Source organism: Ursus americanus, chromosome 13 (genome assembly GCF_024610735.1).
Source record: "Ursus americanus isolate L20-20 chromosome 13, mUrsAme1.1.p, whole genome shotgun sequence".
NCBI lineage: Eukaryota > Metazoa > Chordata > Mammalia > Carnivora > Ursidae > Ursus > Ursus americanus.
Window position 1 is genome coordinate 32261816 of NC_142139.1, and position 17438 is coordinate 32279253.

Consider the following 17438-nt stretch of genomic DNA (forward strand, 5'->3'; position numbering starts at 1 on the left):
ATGAAAAGAAAGAAAGGGGGAAACAGGGAATTTGCTTTTTGACTGGAATTCATCAGGACTTACAATGAGTAAAGAGGGACATATTTTTAACAATCTCTTAATATATTTTAAGTCCTGCACAGCTTTGGATGGGGGTATTAGTGAGGAGAATGTTACCCCAGTATTTAGGTATTGTGAAAGGCAGCTAAAATCTATGGTGTCGTAGGAGGTAGGAAACATGTTTTTTTAAAATAATTTCCATACCCAGCATGGGGCTTGTACTCAGGACCTCAAGACCAAGAGTCCCATGCTCTACTGATCGGAGGCAGAAAACATTTAAAAGTGAGAATCTGACAGTAATTTATCTGAAGTATATAAATTGAAATGATAAGATACACTTGCTATCAGCCATTTGACCAGCATTTATTGAGTTCCTGTTGTTTTCTGGCCCGGGAGATACAGAAATAAAGAAGCCATGTTCCTTCTTCTTAAACAGCATGTAATCCAGCATCTTCTGCAAAGCAGTAGATGGCTTAACTCTAATTTGAGAAAAAGAATCAAATTTTGAGAAAAAGTGTGATCCATCTGTGAAGGAAGAAATGCAAAACACCAATAAAGTCTCCAAACAGGAAGGGGACTGCATGGATTTAGGACTGACAGCAAGGCAGTCCCCTCATTTGTATTTAGATTCCAACTTACACGGTCACAGAAAGCTCAGATATACCCTCTGAATATGAAGGGCAGTATGCACGTTAATACACAGCATGAAAGTGGTCTTCCAAGAATATAAAGGATAATTTCATGACTCAAGAAGTATGGAATTCAACAAAGGAAGATGCTGTATCAGGGTAAAACTCACTCAAAATGTGAAGAAAGGAGGAAATGTTGTGACAGGGCCCATTAGCTCCTCAGATTTGGCATAGTAACAGAAGGGTCCATGGGCTGAAGTACTCTGTAGCATTATACTTTTACAAGGAAAACTGGGAGAATTGGGATTCTGGAGAGAAGTATCTTCTTGACAGAATTTTAAAAAGGTGTATTTCTGGTCAGGCTTATTAAATAGAAATAACTTCTGAGAAAGACAACTGTAACAATGACAAAAAATGTGTGACTCCACGTGAAACGGATTAAAATGAATATTTTAAAATATTCTAAAAAGAAGGAAAACAGGAAAAGCTTAATTTATACTAGATCGACTTCAAACATGTGAGAGCCAGAAAAGGAAGTCAAAGGCTGTGCAGGTTACTGTGGTCATTTTAAAAGAACTGATGTCCAGAGAGGCTGACCCAGGTATTAGGGTCACACTGCTGATTGGCAAATCGAGGCTCTGATGCCAGTTCTTCTGACAGCCCGTCCAGTGCTCCTATACTAATACCACAGCCCCTTTGTTACTGCTCTGGGGCGGCTAAGTTCCTCAGCTGCTGGGACTTAGCAGGGCATCGGAGAGGCCTGACTGTGCTTCCCGGCTCCCACCCCACCACCACCAAGTAGTTTTAAGCGCTCTTACTACCATTTTGCTTAAATGAATAAGCAAATAATGAGAGATGTAAGTCTACTGTTTTAACAACTTTATGCTATGACTTATACAGAGTTAAACTAAATAAGAACGTCACATTTCTAATACTTACTGTGTCTTCTAGTGTGTCTAGTTTCAGAGAATGTAAATGCACCAGCTGAAATGAACGTGTGTCCCCATATAGCTAAGGCACTTACACGTCTTTCTTAAGGAATTGCAAATTCTGCCCACCCCATCCTTTCTGAACTCCTTCTGCCCTCCATTCCCCAGACTCCCAACGTATACGTTCGACTTGCAAGGCAACCAGGGCATGAAAAAGGTGAGAACTTAGGGGGAAGAGCTTTTTTCTTGTTAGTCTTACAATAGATAAGTGAATTTCCTGAATGATAAATGAAACCTCTAGAGATATAAATAGAATAGTGAAGAGCTGCTATGAGATATGACATTCTCTTCCATTCGCTCAATAAGTACTTCATAATTCACTGGAGGCTGGCAAGTTCCATATAACACATTAATACAAAGACTTGAAAAGAATGTCAGTAGCTCCCTTTTGCTTACAGATTAAAACACAAACAAACAAACAAAAAAACCAAAGAAACACACGGGAATATAACAGATTAATTCCAAAGTCGCTGAGTTTAGATAGAAAAGTAAATAGAACAAAAGACAAAGGTACGCACAGGCCAAAGTCATATGTATTCTAACCCTGCACAGTGCACTTCTGTATTTTGAGCAGAAACATTTCGTATAGAGTACTTCATTGTATTTTAAACACATTTTTTAAAATCTAGCTTTTATTACATTTGACTCTCACTTAGTCTTATCTTTCCTTAATGTAAGAAGGCTCAAAGAAAATATCTGTGGCAAATATCCTAGGTTCTGAGTGCTCCTCTGGGTTGCATGGACTAAAGACATTGAGAAATATCATCAGAATTGAGTGGAGTATCACCACACAAACTGTCACCTCCATGAAAGGAGAAAGGCAGTCATCAATCATCTTTCACTCCACCAAGTAAGTATATTTAAATTGCAGAAAAATCAGCTGCCTCCATCAGTTCCATGTCAGTTGTCTTTGTCATATTACAATTTATGCATCAGGAAGAGTATCCTGGTAATGTGGAAGAGTTAGTACACTTCTAAGACTCATGCCTTACGGATTTTATCGCACAGGTATGAGGAGGTGCAGATATATTTTTCCCTGTGTTCCTCCCGTCTCTTCTTCCTTAGGTAATATATTTTCTTACTTAGAAAGCCGTTTTTCTCTTTCTCTTTGAAATTTATATTAAACTAATCAGTATTTTAAAATGGCATTTCTTTCTTTGTGCATAAAAAATTACAAGGTTTGCATGAGTGAATTATTAAAAAGTTACCTTAGAATTATAGTGTAGATGATTGTGGTGATAACCTGATTCATTCAAACTCTATTTAACATGAATTTAATATGTCCCACACTCCTTTTTTTTCCCTCAAAATTGACATTTAATAAATTAAACAGGTTATCTGGATAGTTTAAAACAAAGGATTAAAGGTTTGGTCAATTTTCAGGTGGAAAACTAAATGTGAGGAGGACCATTTGATAATATATTAACTATTTTAACCAGCCGGAAAACTTATCAAGTACTTTTAGGACACATGGCTGTCTGGGTAGACCCATCATTGTTCATTGCACATCCCTCTCAATATCACATCCTAAATGAAATGAAAAAAAAATGTCATTTGCTCATAGGCCAAGTAGCTGCTCCTCTTTGGCATAATCCCTCATTCCATGTAAGTATAATTCATGCTTTGTTTTTGTTGTTACATTTTATTTTGAGTTCTCTGTCTGTATAATCATAGTCAAAGGGTTGCCTTCCCTTTCTCCATTCCTTATTATTAGAGGTTTCTGGCAATGAAAAACTGCTAATAGTTTAGCAGTTATCTATTAGGAAGGCTTTGAAATTCAGTATCATTCACTAAGTCGATTATTATGCTATCTATGCCATTGTTTAAACATATGACATGTCAGGGCTAGAAAAATATTAAGGCTTATTCTGCTGTTACACCAACTTTAGTTAATGGCTTTTTAGTAATAGCATGGTCTAGTAATTAAGAGAAAAAGGCCTTGGGATCACAACTGGATTAAAATTCTGCACCTGATACTTGCCAGGTAGGTGACCTTGACCAATCTCCTCATCTGTAAAATGAGACTAATGACAGTGCCTTTTTCACAGCACTGGTCAGAAGGCAAGCCAAGACATGTGAGGCATTTAGCTTCCTGCTTGTCACTGTACTAGTCATTGTTCACTATCAGTATTAATGTTAACTAACATAATTTACATTATCATTGAAGAAGTAGATCCATAATTTACATATACATATTATCACAGCTTTAACTGTACTATAAATTTCAGTTTTATTTGCAAAGTTATCATTTGACACATGGTTTAGTGCCTTGCTGAAATTCAAATATAATACTGTAAGCAACACATTCTATACATACACACCCAGGAATGTATAAATGCATGCATGAATTTTTCCTACTGAATCCATAGATTTACTTTTTTAACAACTTTGTCTTGAATTCTATAATTAGAAACTCAAACTAAGGGCACCTGGGTGGCTCAGGGTCCTGGGATGGAGACGGCAGGGAGTCAGTTCTCCCTCTCCCTCTGCCCCTACCCCCAGATCACGCTCTCTCCCTCACTCCCTCTCTCTCAAATAAAAAAAATAAAAGCCAAACTAAGAGCTTCATATTTCTAATGCTTACTGTTTTTTAATGTGTCTTGTTTCAGATGACACAAAATTCAAAGCTAAAAGGAATTTGTTTTGCCAAATAGCCAAAGGATTTTTATATCTTTCTTATGGGATTATCATGTTGAGTAAGGGACAGGCACGGCTAGGCAGGGAGAGACAAGTAGGGGAACCACGTGACTAGGGTCAAGCAGGGGACATGTAACCAGGCTCACAGAAATCCCAGATGTGGAGAAACAGACATGATATTTACAAGAACACCTTGTTTGTGCTCATGATATTTACAAGAACATCTTGTTTGTTCTCATGATAGTTACAAGTCCAGCCTGTTCATTCTAAATATAGACCTGATGTTCACAAATCCACCATGATATTGACAAGAAACTTACCAAGTTCCCTGATCCGTTTCCTATGAAAGACCCACCACCAAAGTCCTCAAAGGCAACCCATTCAGGACCTCTCTCCCTCTGGAGAGCTTTTCTTTCTTTTCTGTTGTCACCTTCATTTCACCCTTTTGTGTCCACCAGATTCAGTCTTCAGCTCCATGAGATAAGAACCCCGCAACAATGTCTACCCCTACTCCCCTGGTGATGATGACTTCTCATGATTACCAGTTCATTTACTAAGTTTTCAATAAATGATTCTGTGAGGATGCTGCCTAGGTTCAGTACTGAGTTCACAGGAAATTAAAACTTAGTTTATATGAAACTAAGTTTCCAAAACTGAGATACATACCTGCATTCAAAAAAGGTAAGTTATCTTTTCCGTTCACACTTTCTGAGGCTGTACATTCACATACCAGTGCACACTAGAGAAGGATAAAGAAAAAAACAACATATGAAAATAATGAAATTAAGAAATGAAATCCTCCCATTTTGTTTGCAAAACATGAGGCTATGCACATGGTTTCAAAAAGTTTTGAACAACACATTTTTTTAAAAACTATTTTCAGCCTTATCTTTACGATGAAGTTTGTTTAACTTGTGCTTATTTACACATATATATGATTGTATGCATAATTATAGACTACATCTTGGTTTTAGTTAAAAACTACTTGGGAGAGAAAGCAAAAAATGGAAAAGGGTTGTCTCCAACATGCTAGAAATCTGTTCCTGGTACAGCAGATCACATTGACAAGCTGAATGGTTTTACATTTCTGTCACTTGGGATAGTTTTGGATCAATAAAAAGCAAATTATTTTCTAGATTTTAAGTAAAAGCTTTAAATAAAAGAAAATGTTGTACCATCAAATTACATAGGGCAAAAGAAGATCATCGGTGGCAAAACAATGCAAACACCTGTTCACAAAGAATGAGGACACTTTATAAATTGGTCTCTGACTTATAAATTGTTGATTTATAAATAAATAATTTGTAAATAAGCTGATCCAGAGCACATGAATCTATAATCTATGGTTTCTCATGAGCTTTTACAGAACGGACACTGCTCTGGACAGAGAGAAGAAATACAGAAGAGCACATTGTCATGTTCCTAGTGAGTGAAGCAGGAATGGGCAACAGTATCCCAGACGATGTAGCACTAAGTGATGGACTCTCCCTAACTTCCTTTGAAACTGTAATTAACAGAGGAAGCACCTCTTCTAGCCCCAGGAAGCTGACAAGAGACCTAATTTCACACAGACAGACACCAGGATGACTGGCATTTGTTTTTTCAAATGAGTTTCCTTCTATCTCTAGCCACAGAAAAAAGGGGTGTGTCTGTGGTAGTTCGAGGAAAGAGGAGAGTGATTTTTAGAGCAAATATATAAGACATAAACAAATAAATGCAAATCAAAACAAAACAAAGGAAAATCCAGAATCCAGAAACTTCTTTGGTGAGGAGTTCTGAGGGAAGCAGCCAATCTTCTGTAGCATGCATGGCTTTCCTCAAGAGATTCCAAAGGCTCAGATCACCCTCCTCAGGAAGGTGTATCAAGATTGCTTGGGCTATTTCTGAACCATCTATTTCCCTCCACTCTTCCCCCTCTAGGCACTGGCCCCCTTGGAGAATTATAACCACTGAGGTCACTATTAATGATGGAACGTATATGTCTGTCAAGCATTTTGAGAAGAAAGATAATTTAAAACATTGATTTAAATGTTACTTCTGTATTATAGTCCACTACTTACTCCCCCATCGTAACATTCATTACATTACTCAGGAAATTTCTTGATAGGGAAAAATGTGCTCTCGTAATTTCTTTAGTGCTTCTGTTGAGGTTCTACTTTGCTGAAAGAATGAATAACTGCAAACAGCTCTTAAAATCTGATGTTCTCTAAATCATTTTCCAGACTAAACCAGAACTCAGAGGTTATCCTTTCTTTTACTCCACAGCTATTTGGAAAATGCCCTTCCCAAGTCACTAGAGCAATGTGCAACGATGTTTGGACATACTTAAGATTCTTTATTTCTCTTATTTCCAATATTTCCTTTATTCTTTTTAGTCCATATAGCGCTGTTAAAATAATCTTTCATAAACTTTATATTCATCATACCAGTGTTCTGCTATAAAATGTATAAGGGTTATTTACTGTCCAGTCAAATCCAATATTCTCAGACTGGTGTTCAAATCCTTTCGATTTGTCCCTGATATCCTTCCACATAATAACTAGGTATATAGCTTTGAGCCATCCTCCTTTCCAAAAAAAGGATTATCATCTACAATAGAATTTATAGAAATGGTTTAGATTAAACCCTTTTAGTAAGGAAATCCATAAGTCATAGGGATTAGGCTATTATCTTGAGAAACTGCTTCCCTATATAGACAGATCCCTGCCTCTTCATAATCACAGTCAACTTTCTCTTTTTTAACAGAAGGCCTGTATTATTTTACCAAATGGATACACAATAGAAATTTCATACATTTGTATCTTCCATCTACACTGGAAGGCAGATATTTAGGATAATTTTAACCTAATAACATTCTTATATTGCAACTTTATTGTATTTTAAAGGTTTACTATTCACAATGCTCTCAAGATTTAAATTCATGGAACATAAACAGAAAATATCCAATAACTATTTACTAAATTAATAAATATTTTTTATATTTAGACTCTAATTATTTTTCTTCAATTGTTTCCCAAACATACTGTGTCACTATTTAAATTGAGAGTTTTGAAGCCAAGAACCATAGTTCTTACTTCCTCAGCCTATTTTATTTAATTTTTTTTACAGTTGACCTCAGAATCATTTGAAACTGTGCTAGATGCTACAGGGAATGCAAAGATTAAAATGATTTGGGATCATTGAGCACAGGTTTAAGGAGGCTCCAGCTACGTATCTATTTATCGCTGTCGTTATGATGGATCTTCTCAGGGTTGCACAGATATACTGTGTGTGCTCTCAGTGTAACAACTTCATATTTGTGATTCTGAGCAGGAATAATAAACACCACACGCTTTTTGTTCTGCCACAGCACCGTAAGCCTATTGATTTTGATGAGTGCTTTAAAGAGTCATCTGACGGTAAGTGTGACCAAGAAGAAGAAACGTAAGATAGAGAAATTTCTTGGAGCTTTATGATGTTGAGTATCAAGTAACATACCAATTTGCCAGGCATTGGGCTAGAGAATTAACCAGATTTTAAGGACAGTGTTCATCAAGGACAAAGACCAGTACTTCTTGACTAAGCACTTTTACATTTGTTCGTTTATTCCTTAAATCATGGTTGTCAAAGTTTGGTCTGGAGTCTCCTGGGGTCCCTGATAACTTTGGTCTTTGCACCCTCTGCAACATCTGGCACAATGTGAAGACAAAATCACTTTCATAATAATACTAAAACATTATTTGTCTGCTTCTCTCTTTCTCTTGTAAGCATATAGTGGAATTCTGTAGAGACCCTAATACATTGACAGCTAATGGTATGTATGCTTGAGTATTCTTCTGTTTTAAACATTTCTTGTTTGAATTACTAATATGACCAATGTCCATAGATATAACCTAAGTAAGCAAAATCTGTAACACAGTAAGTATCAATAGATAAAATCCACATAAATACCCATTTTAAGAGTGGAAAATATGCAAATTGCTATACTTTGGTGATCTCATTCAGTCTCATGGTTTAAATACCATCCAAATACCATCTGACTACTCACAAATATATAATTCTAGCTTGGACATCTCATGTGAATTCCAGACTCAAACCCCCAAATGCCTGATTATATCCATTTCAGATTTCAAAGTTAACATCTCAAAATCTCTTGTCCTTCTGCACCTGTTCCTTTCAGTTTTCTTTATCACTACAAATGGTAATTTTATTCTTTGGTTTTCCTTGGTACCTGGAATCTGGCCACATTTCACTTTCCCTGATTCAACTCATCAACTCATCTTCATTTCTGCCTTGAATCTATGCAATAAACACACCATTCTTCTGTCCTTGCTTCTTTTCAGGCCATACTCAACGCAACAGGCAGAACGGTCCTCTCAAAACATGAATCAGATCATTTTGCACCTATACTCAAAAATCCTCAACTGTCTTTCCATCTAGCTCAGAGTCTAGTGGCCTCTAAGGGAGTATACAATCTGTCTTCCCTGCCTGTGGATGTTACCCTCAACTTCCTACCACTTTTCTCTTCAACCCCCAGTTCGAATCATTACAGGCATGCTGCCACCTCAAGGTCTTTGCCCCTGCTGTTCACTCTACCTAGAATTTTTGTTCCTCTAAGATACCCACATCTTGCTCCCCTATTTCCTGCATGTTTCAGCTCAGATATCACATTCCCAGTGAATCTATCCTTGATCACCCAGTATAAAATGGCCACAGCCCATACTCCCTAGTCCTTGTACCCTTATTTTTTTCCGATAGCATATGCTACCATCTGATCAATGATATCGTACTTGTTTATTTTGCTATTGTTTACTTCCCTAGAAGGCAGCACCTGTGTCTGTTTGGTTCACTGCTAGAACCTAGTAGAATGCCTAGAACAGAGAAGGCAGTATTGTTTGATAAATGAATGATGGATATTATATGTCTGCAAATATCTTCTGAGGGAAGTCAAGTCAATTATATTATTTTCAATTTTGTGTTTGGGAAAAATAAAGGGATGGAACCTTTCAAGACAGTCCTTAGCTCCCCTAGGACTCTACCTTTTCCCTGACCATGGCTAATGAATGTCCGATTAAAGCACCACTTCAAAATATGGGGGCAACATGACCTGAGAAGGGCAGCAAGGCATCAAAATAGTAGTTAGGTTAGGTTCGTAGTAAAAAGAAGATGTGTTATTACTCCACTTATACCATCTCTGTCACCGTGATAAATACATAAAGCTTTTCTTTCCTTTTGTACAAATCACCACTACTTTGATCATCAGTACCGTGCCATGTGCCACATTCAAATATCATCCATACATTAAACAAAAGGGGGAGACAAGGCAGGAGCTGAACTCGACCCCAGCACAGCCTCACCGGACGGTGCCTGTTAACAATCCTCCCCTGACAAGAAGCCAAGTCACCCCTGCAGCAGGGCAGAGGGGAGGGCTATGGCTAGCCTACTCGATCCTGTTGGCTGTTAATTACATTGGTTTTCCTATCTATTACCTGATTTGATCATTTTACTTCGTCATTTTCCTTTCCCCCAGTAGCATATTTTTTCCTCAACTATTTAATTCATAGGTTGTTTTTAAAAATTTCTTCCTCTTTCCTTCATAATTCTGCACCCTTTACTGCATCCTCATTCCAGTTTTTATTTATGGACCAATCAGTTTGCACACAGCCCTATATGCAGCCAAATATTATTATCCCTCCTAGGAGACAATTTTGGATTTTATTTCTTCAAGGTAAAATTGACTTCATTTACTCATTCACTCATTTTTCCTGTTCTAGGCTCTGTTCCAGGCACTGGGGGAGGGGTAAAGGAGAGAACAAAATAGACAAATATCTTTCTCTCATGGAGCTTAATTGTAGTGAGGGAAAAAGACAATAAATGAGATAAATAAAATACATGTGATGTTGCACAGTGGTAAGTACTAAGGACAAAAATAATGCAGAGAAGGGAGATAAAAAGTGTCCAGTACGGATGGCAGTTTGGGATACAGGGCAGAGAAGGCAGAGTGAGAAGGTCACGTTTTGCAAAAAGACCAGAAGGAAGTGAGGGAATGAAGCATGGAGTTTCCTGGGGAAAATGCTACAAAGGTAGATTGAAAAACAAAGTGAAGGACCTGAGTCGGAAACATACCTGGAATGTTCAACAGGCAGCCACAAAGCTAATGAGGCTAGATGAAAGTGAGAAAAGAAGAGGAGTAGAGGATGAGGTGAAGAAAGTATTGGGGGGGCAACACTCACGGGACTTTAAGCAGGTCACCGAAAGGATTTAGGCTACACTTTCAGGGAGTTGAGAAGCCACTGGAGGAATGAAATGTTCTGTGTTACATTTTAATAAGTGCTCTGCTGAGAACAGACTATGATGATGGGGGTGTCAGGAAGGAGGAAGATGGGACATTTAAGAGACTACCATAAACACATATGTGACAGACAATGCTGTAAGAGGGAAGGGCTCAAAAGTCACTAGGTTCTGGATATATTTAAAAGTCAGAATCAACAGGTTTGCTGACATACTTACTGTGCCTATGAGAGGAAGAAATGAGTCAAAGATAACCCCAAAATGTAAAAAAATTTGGATACCTGATGTAACATTTCACCTACTATGTGAGTTTTGTAAAATGCCCATGTTACGCTTTCTTTTGTCAGGTTTTCTTTCTCTAGCTATGTGATTTTAACACTTTGTCTTCTATCACTATGTATGTACATATCAAACAAAAGTTTGAGCCAGGTGTGCCTGGGTGGCTCAGTCCCTTAAATGTCCCATTCTTGGTTTCCGTTCAGGTAGTGATCTCAGCGTCGTGGGATCAAGCCCTGTGTCAGCTCCATCCTCAGCATGGAGCCTGCTTGAGATTTTCTCTCTCTCTCTCTCCCTCTCCCTCTGTGCTTCCTCCCTGCTCACTTCTCTCCCTTTCTTTCTCTCTCTAAAATATAAATAAATAAAATCTTTAAAAAAAGTTTGAACCAGTGTGGTATGCTGAATGACCTTCTGAACCACCTTTGCTTGATAAGAACTATATCATAATAATATGATTTGAGGAAACAAGTAAGTGAATGTGAGAGGACAGAGTTTGGCTTTTCATTTATATTTTATTCCAGGCTCTGAAGGTTATATGAGATTAAAGATTCAAATGTACTTTTTTACATCAGGGATATTGTTATGAACTGGATTGTGTTCCTTAAAATTCATTATGTTGGAGCCCCCACACCCAGTGTGACTGGGTTTGGAGACAGCCTTTATGGAGGTAATGAAAGTTAAAGATGATAAGGGTGTGGCTCTAATCCTATTGGGCTGGTGTCCTTATAAGAGGAGGAGACACCAGAGCTCCCTCGCTTGCTGTCTCTATGCTCATGTGCCAAGGAAAGGCTGTGTGAGGACACAGCAGGAAGTTTGCACGCCAGGAAGGGAGCCCTCACCAGGAACGATGTCATCTGGCACATTGACCCAGCACTTCTGGGCCTCCAGAACTGGGATAAAATCAATTTTTGTCATTTAAGCCCTTCGGTCTGTGGTATTTTATTATTATGGAAGCTCACTGATTAAAACGAGTATTATAATCTTCAATACACATGAGCAATAACGTGTCACTCACCCACGAGACTTACTAATAGTTTCATTTCTTTCTCCTCCGTTCACAGAAACTAGGGAGAGCAGCGGTGTTGTACAGATAACCTCGATCTCGGTTACTTTGTCTTGTCCTATGTTTCATAACTTCAGGACTTAAGTCACCTTTAGGAGACTGTGTGAATACACCTCATAGAGATTTGGATTTAGCAGGTCTGCAAAGGAGTTTGCATATCTAACAAACACCCCAGAAAATTCTGACATTGCTTTGTTAAACACTGAGATAAAGTTGTTCCCACGTAATTCTAAATATTGTGCATAGTGGACCTTACTATAGGTTCTTCATGAATCACGAAGTTTCCAAAGGATTGCCAACAGAGTTTATAATAACTTTAAAAAAAATTCGCAAAAGGTCAACGTTTACCAAGAACCCAGACAGGACAGAACTAATGCCAGCAATGATTGGTACATTTAGCGTTTTAGTCAACTTACGACTTGTACATGGTACGTGCTGACATTGCCACTTCCTATTTCTAGAACAGTTCAGTTAAGTCTTTTTAAGTTCACATTACTAAGTCAGAAACATGATGTGGGGCTTTGGTGGGGTATATTCCTGGGTATCCAGTTCCCGGTTTATGAAAAGAGTATGATTCGATTTGCATTACCTCGTAATAGCAACACAGTAAAGGAGTCAGGGGGTGGGCAAAGTTTGAGGAAAACAGAGAGGCGCCTAGTAATAGATTTGGAGCAGTCAAAATAGGCCTCTGTTGAAATGGGAAGTGTTTCTGCTGCTGGTCTCCTGGCATACTGCCACAGGTCTAGGCACGATTATCTGGCTATTTCTGTTCTCAGTCCCCCACCTGGCCTCCAAATCTCTCCTCCTTAATCTCGATGCAAGCATTCATGTGATAGTGACTAACACGCCTCTTAGATAGAACTCTAAAGGAAAGAGGGATTGAGTGAAGGGGTCCCATAATTGGGGTCTCGGATGCACACGTCCAAAGACCCACTGCTGGTGTTTTGAATACACAGATCTTGAGAGGATCTGCCGCAAAACTCACGACAGCCCTCCCATCTCCAGGCAAGCTGATTCAAACTTTGAGCCTCCCTGGAATATTTTCATGATCCTCGCTATGTTCTGAGGGAGAGTAGAGGAACAGAGAAGAACAAGGCTTGGCCCCGTAGATAAGACCTTAGCTTATTTGGGGGCAAGAACAATATTCTTTTGAAGGGCAGTCTTAGATTTCTTTTGTAACGTTAGTAATTTGTGTTAGATAAACACCATTTCTCATGTAGATGTTTCCTCAGCACCGAAAGTCAACTATGCTCCTAGGTAAGGGCCACTAAGCCAGAAGGTAAGTCACTAAAGGCCTTACCATTAGAAAATGCTCCTTTCTGAAAAGGTAGGAATTACCGTGTATATACAAAATCTTTCCTGAAAAGATGCGGTTTTGAAGTCCCTCCCCCTGTGCCTCAATATAGCAGGCAATGCATTCCTAAAACAGGAATTTGGGTTAATACTTATATCAAGTTTCTCTTAGAGAAAAGAAAATAAAAATCCTGGACACACATGGATATGCCTTGGGACCTTCATCCTCAGCTTCAAGGAAGCTGCTTGAACTCCAGCTGGCGTTGCCCCTCCTCCAAAGCTGTCCCTCTGCTTTGCACTGTTTCCTACTTCTCCCTCTGCAACTTCATAAGGCACAGCATTATTAACTCTGTGCTCCTTCCCCTACAAATGAAATCTAAACTCAAATTGCATCTCTTTCTAAAGATGGTTTTGCAAGTAGAGAAGGGGTTACTTTTGGCAACAGCCCTCCCAGAATCGTCTGTGCATCTCAAGTAGGGTTAATTAGGGAGGAATGCAGCAGTGATCAATGCTCTAGTTCCAGTGGAGAGGAGGCAGTGCCAACATGGGAGCGGGGGTGGGGGGGTGGGGGTGGGTTCTGAATGGCACGTGGCTTTGCATAGTTGCGTGCAAAGAGACCCTCTGGTTCAGTGGATGAGACAGACTTACAGCACTTCAATTCCAGAGCTGATTTCTCATTTTGCTTGTGAATAATGAGATTTCAAAGTGCACAGAGGTGTTGATGATTCAGGCATCTGGCAAAATTGATCATTTCTCATTTAATTTGTGCATTGCGCTGACTGAGACCCTACCTTTTGTCCCTTCACGTCTGTGGTGATGTGGTCGGCTTCCCCATCCTCAATCTCCCCCATCTTCACGACACTGACTTCTATGGTGCCAACAACTTTGCCACCATCTGAAGTTCTGCAACCAAAAACAAATGAAATGGAAAGGTAAGAATCTTCTCTCTCCTTAAAGTATGCTTAAACGTGTCTGTTTCTGAAAACCACAAATATTGCTCTTTACTTCATTAGTTTTAATTAAAGAAATCCATTTTAAAAACATTAAAACATGTTAATAGTGTTGTTGATTTTAATTCAAAAAAAGTGGTTAACAGCGATTTTATGAGGTAAGTGCATGAACTGTCAAAAGCTACCTCATGATGGTGAAACCTCTTCCAGGCTCTCAGGAGTGGACACAAATATCATGCATCGGTGTCCTGTTTGTAACACCACAGCCCCACAACAGCATAAGCCATGGCTCCTCTCTACCAACTGCATGGAATATTGTGCACATCTGTCACAGAAACCACAGCTGGGGGACACCTGGGTGACTCAGTCGGTTAAGGGTCTGCCTTCAGCTCAGGTCATGGTCTCAGGGTCCTGGGATAGAGCCCTGCATTGGGCTCCCTGCTCAGAGGGAGCCTGCTTCTCCCTCTCTTGCTCCCCCTGCTTGTGCTCTCTCTGTGTGTCAAATAAATAAATAAAATCTTAAAAAAAAAAAAAAACTATCGCTGAGTAAAATATTAAAGAATATAAACGTCCCTATATTCCTCTCTGACTGGGCCATTGGCCACAAACTCTGATTCCGTGCCTTTTCCCTAACACCATTTTTCTTTCTAGGAGACTAGGTAAAGGAGGTTCTCTCCCAGCAAACATAAGAAAGTTAAGGTACATGCAGAGCAGAAATTAACCACAGAGATAATTTAGTAAACCCTTTACTTCAACAGATAAAGAACAGGAGACTTAAAAAAAGATGAAGAGGGTCATCCAAGGTAACCGAATGGCAAAACCAGAAATCCAGGTTTCTAAAATCTTCTTCCCTTCTGTTGGTCACTGAAAAACTCTTCTTTATTTAATGATGATGAGTATTTTACTTTTAAGATTTTCATCATCATTATTGTCTTCAACATATGAATTTTCTGGTGAACAATAATGAAAGATAAAAATAAAATGAATAATGACCCTCCTTTAGGATTCTGTGATTTCTTTTTTCCTGGGCAAGAAAATATACAGAATAAATGGTGTCATCATAACATGGGGGCAGTGTGACACATAATGACATTTTCCCCTTGAATGTCATTTTGAAAAGAGGTAGCGAGCCACTCCATAGGCATGACATTTTGCCATCACTTTTTTCTTAGCCTAATTGACTAATACTAGAAATGCGATGCTTCGTTTTCTTCCATCATGTCTTTTTCCGAAATTTGTTTTTAATTTTAATTGGTATACAAATGGTGTCTTTCTTTCAACCAATCCCTTCTAAATGTCACTATTTTATCATTAAAGATGTCAGAAAAGGAGATCAGGAACATTTGTATAAAGTAGTTTACCAAAATACTAATTAAAATAATGAATACTTTAGGTGAAAAGGAAACCAAATTATGTTACTAGATCATGGCAGGTTTCTCTCAGAATATAAAAAGTACAAATGAAAACACACTTTTTGAATTATGTTTTTAAGGAAATTGAAACAGGAAAATTCTGGCGACATAAGGATACCTAATGTCATAATGTAATAAAATAAAAATTGTGTCCATAGAAAAAGAAAGTGATTTCTTATTAAAATGAAGGTTTCTCACTAAAGTATGAAATAAAATTCTTTTTGGTGACTTTCAAGACAGTGGAAATCATCATATTGACTCAGTTATTTGCAATTAATAGAGAAACTTTAAACATCCATCACAAAGAAGATGTGTATATAGATGATGCTATAATCTATGATTTTGTGAAAAACGGCATTAGCCCCAATTCTGGGGTAGTTTATTCATTATACCATTTTCCCACTGGAAAATGACATAATAACTTGTCATAGATCATGATGTGACTTAACTCTGTACAATTATTCAGTACCTAATAAATAAAGGCTGTAATAAGAGCTCTCATTGGCACTACTCATAGATTTTTCTAGAGGTTTGCAGGTTCTTTTCCCCCCAAGCTGATCATCACTAACAATTCCAGATATCTTTTTCTTCTCATAGGAGTTGCTTAAAAATTTTTGCTTGAACAAACTGAGCTAGCTTCATTTCTAGGAATGCAAACCTAAGTATAACTTTCTAAATTTTTCTACTGAACTAAGCCAAATAGTGCCATAATGATTTGAAACAGAAGGTAGGCTTTTCACAGTCTCTCCTGTACCTGGGTTATAAACCAATAGATGCCATAATGGTTAAAAGTGTGCGCTCAAGAGTTTGGGCTACCTGCTAACTGCATGACCCTGGGCAAAGAACTTAATCCACATGTAACTTCGTTTGTAAAACGGAGCTGATCATTTTATGGTAAGGATTACATTGTGGCATCATTGATGTAAAGTGCTCAGCACAATGCCTTACATGAGACGAGTGCTTCTTCCTTCCAGCCCTCCTCTTCGTCCTAGTAGTAAGCAGTGGTAGGAGTTGTAGCAGCAGTAATGAGATTGCAGTGGTAACAGTAGTCGTCACAGCAACAGCATCAATAGAACCGTTATGTCGTTAATATTATATGATATTTAATTTGATTCTCTCCAGAACTTTTACTAAAATAGGCATCTAAGACTATAGTAAAGATTATAGGATCTCATGGCGCATGCATTTCAACAGTGATTGAGTGCTCATTAAAGATACAAAGACTTAGTTATAACAGAGATATGATGAAGCTTACATTCCTAGTAGAGCAAACAACACAGGTTTGTAACTAATTACAATGCGCTGAACCTTTCAAAGTGTGAAGGTGAATGAATAAGCAATGTACTATGTATGGGAGTGAGCTTCTGAACTATAGCTCTATCTATTCCTGTTAAAACACTTATCTGGCTACTTTTTAAAATAATTTTAATGCCTTTGGGGTTTCCTACTTCATTTTATCTCCTATAGGCTACCACTTAGTCCCCAGAGTGGAATCAAAGCAAGGAACTTGCTTAATCTAGTGATGCTAGAATGATTCTAAAATCTTTTTTTTTTTTTCCCAAAACCATTTTGGATAGGGAGCTCTGATTACTCTAAAGCATGTCTCTTCATCTGAGATCTGTGCGAGACAGAATGTGGAATCCAAGTTGTAAACTAAAGAGCTGAATCCAAGACACCCGAAAGCATGGTTCCTCCTGGCAACGAATTGGAACATAAAATGAGGAAGTTGTTTACTATTTATCCTGCACCAGTTCAACACATACAAAGTAGGGATATTCAACACTTCTCTTCAATCAGGAGACTCATGATTGAAGTATCTATTTCATGTTTCCAAAGGCTTTTTCAAAGATGTTTTCCTACAAATTTAGAAAAAAAAAATC

The 17438-nt window shown here is 38.2% G+C and overlaps 1 protein-coding gene across 9 annotated transcripts in view; it reads right to left on the reverse strand.

Moving 5' to 3' along the window:
* The window catches only part of INPP4B (inositol polyphosphate-4-phosphatase type II B), a 745035-nt gene that overhangs the window by 195813 nt on the left and 531784 nt on the right, over positions 1-17438 (reverse strand). For all 9 annotated transcript variants that reach the window (XM_087866479.1, XM_045798922.2, XM_087866474.1 and 6 more), the window contains 2 exons: positions 13988-14099; positions 4961-5033 (listed from right to left, as the gene is read on the reverse strand). In XM_087866479.1, the coding sequence (XP_087722605.1) occupies positions 4961-5033; positions 13988-14099 (185 nt within the window). The remainder of the gene's footprint in view (positions 1-4960; positions 5034-13987; positions 14100-17438) is intronic.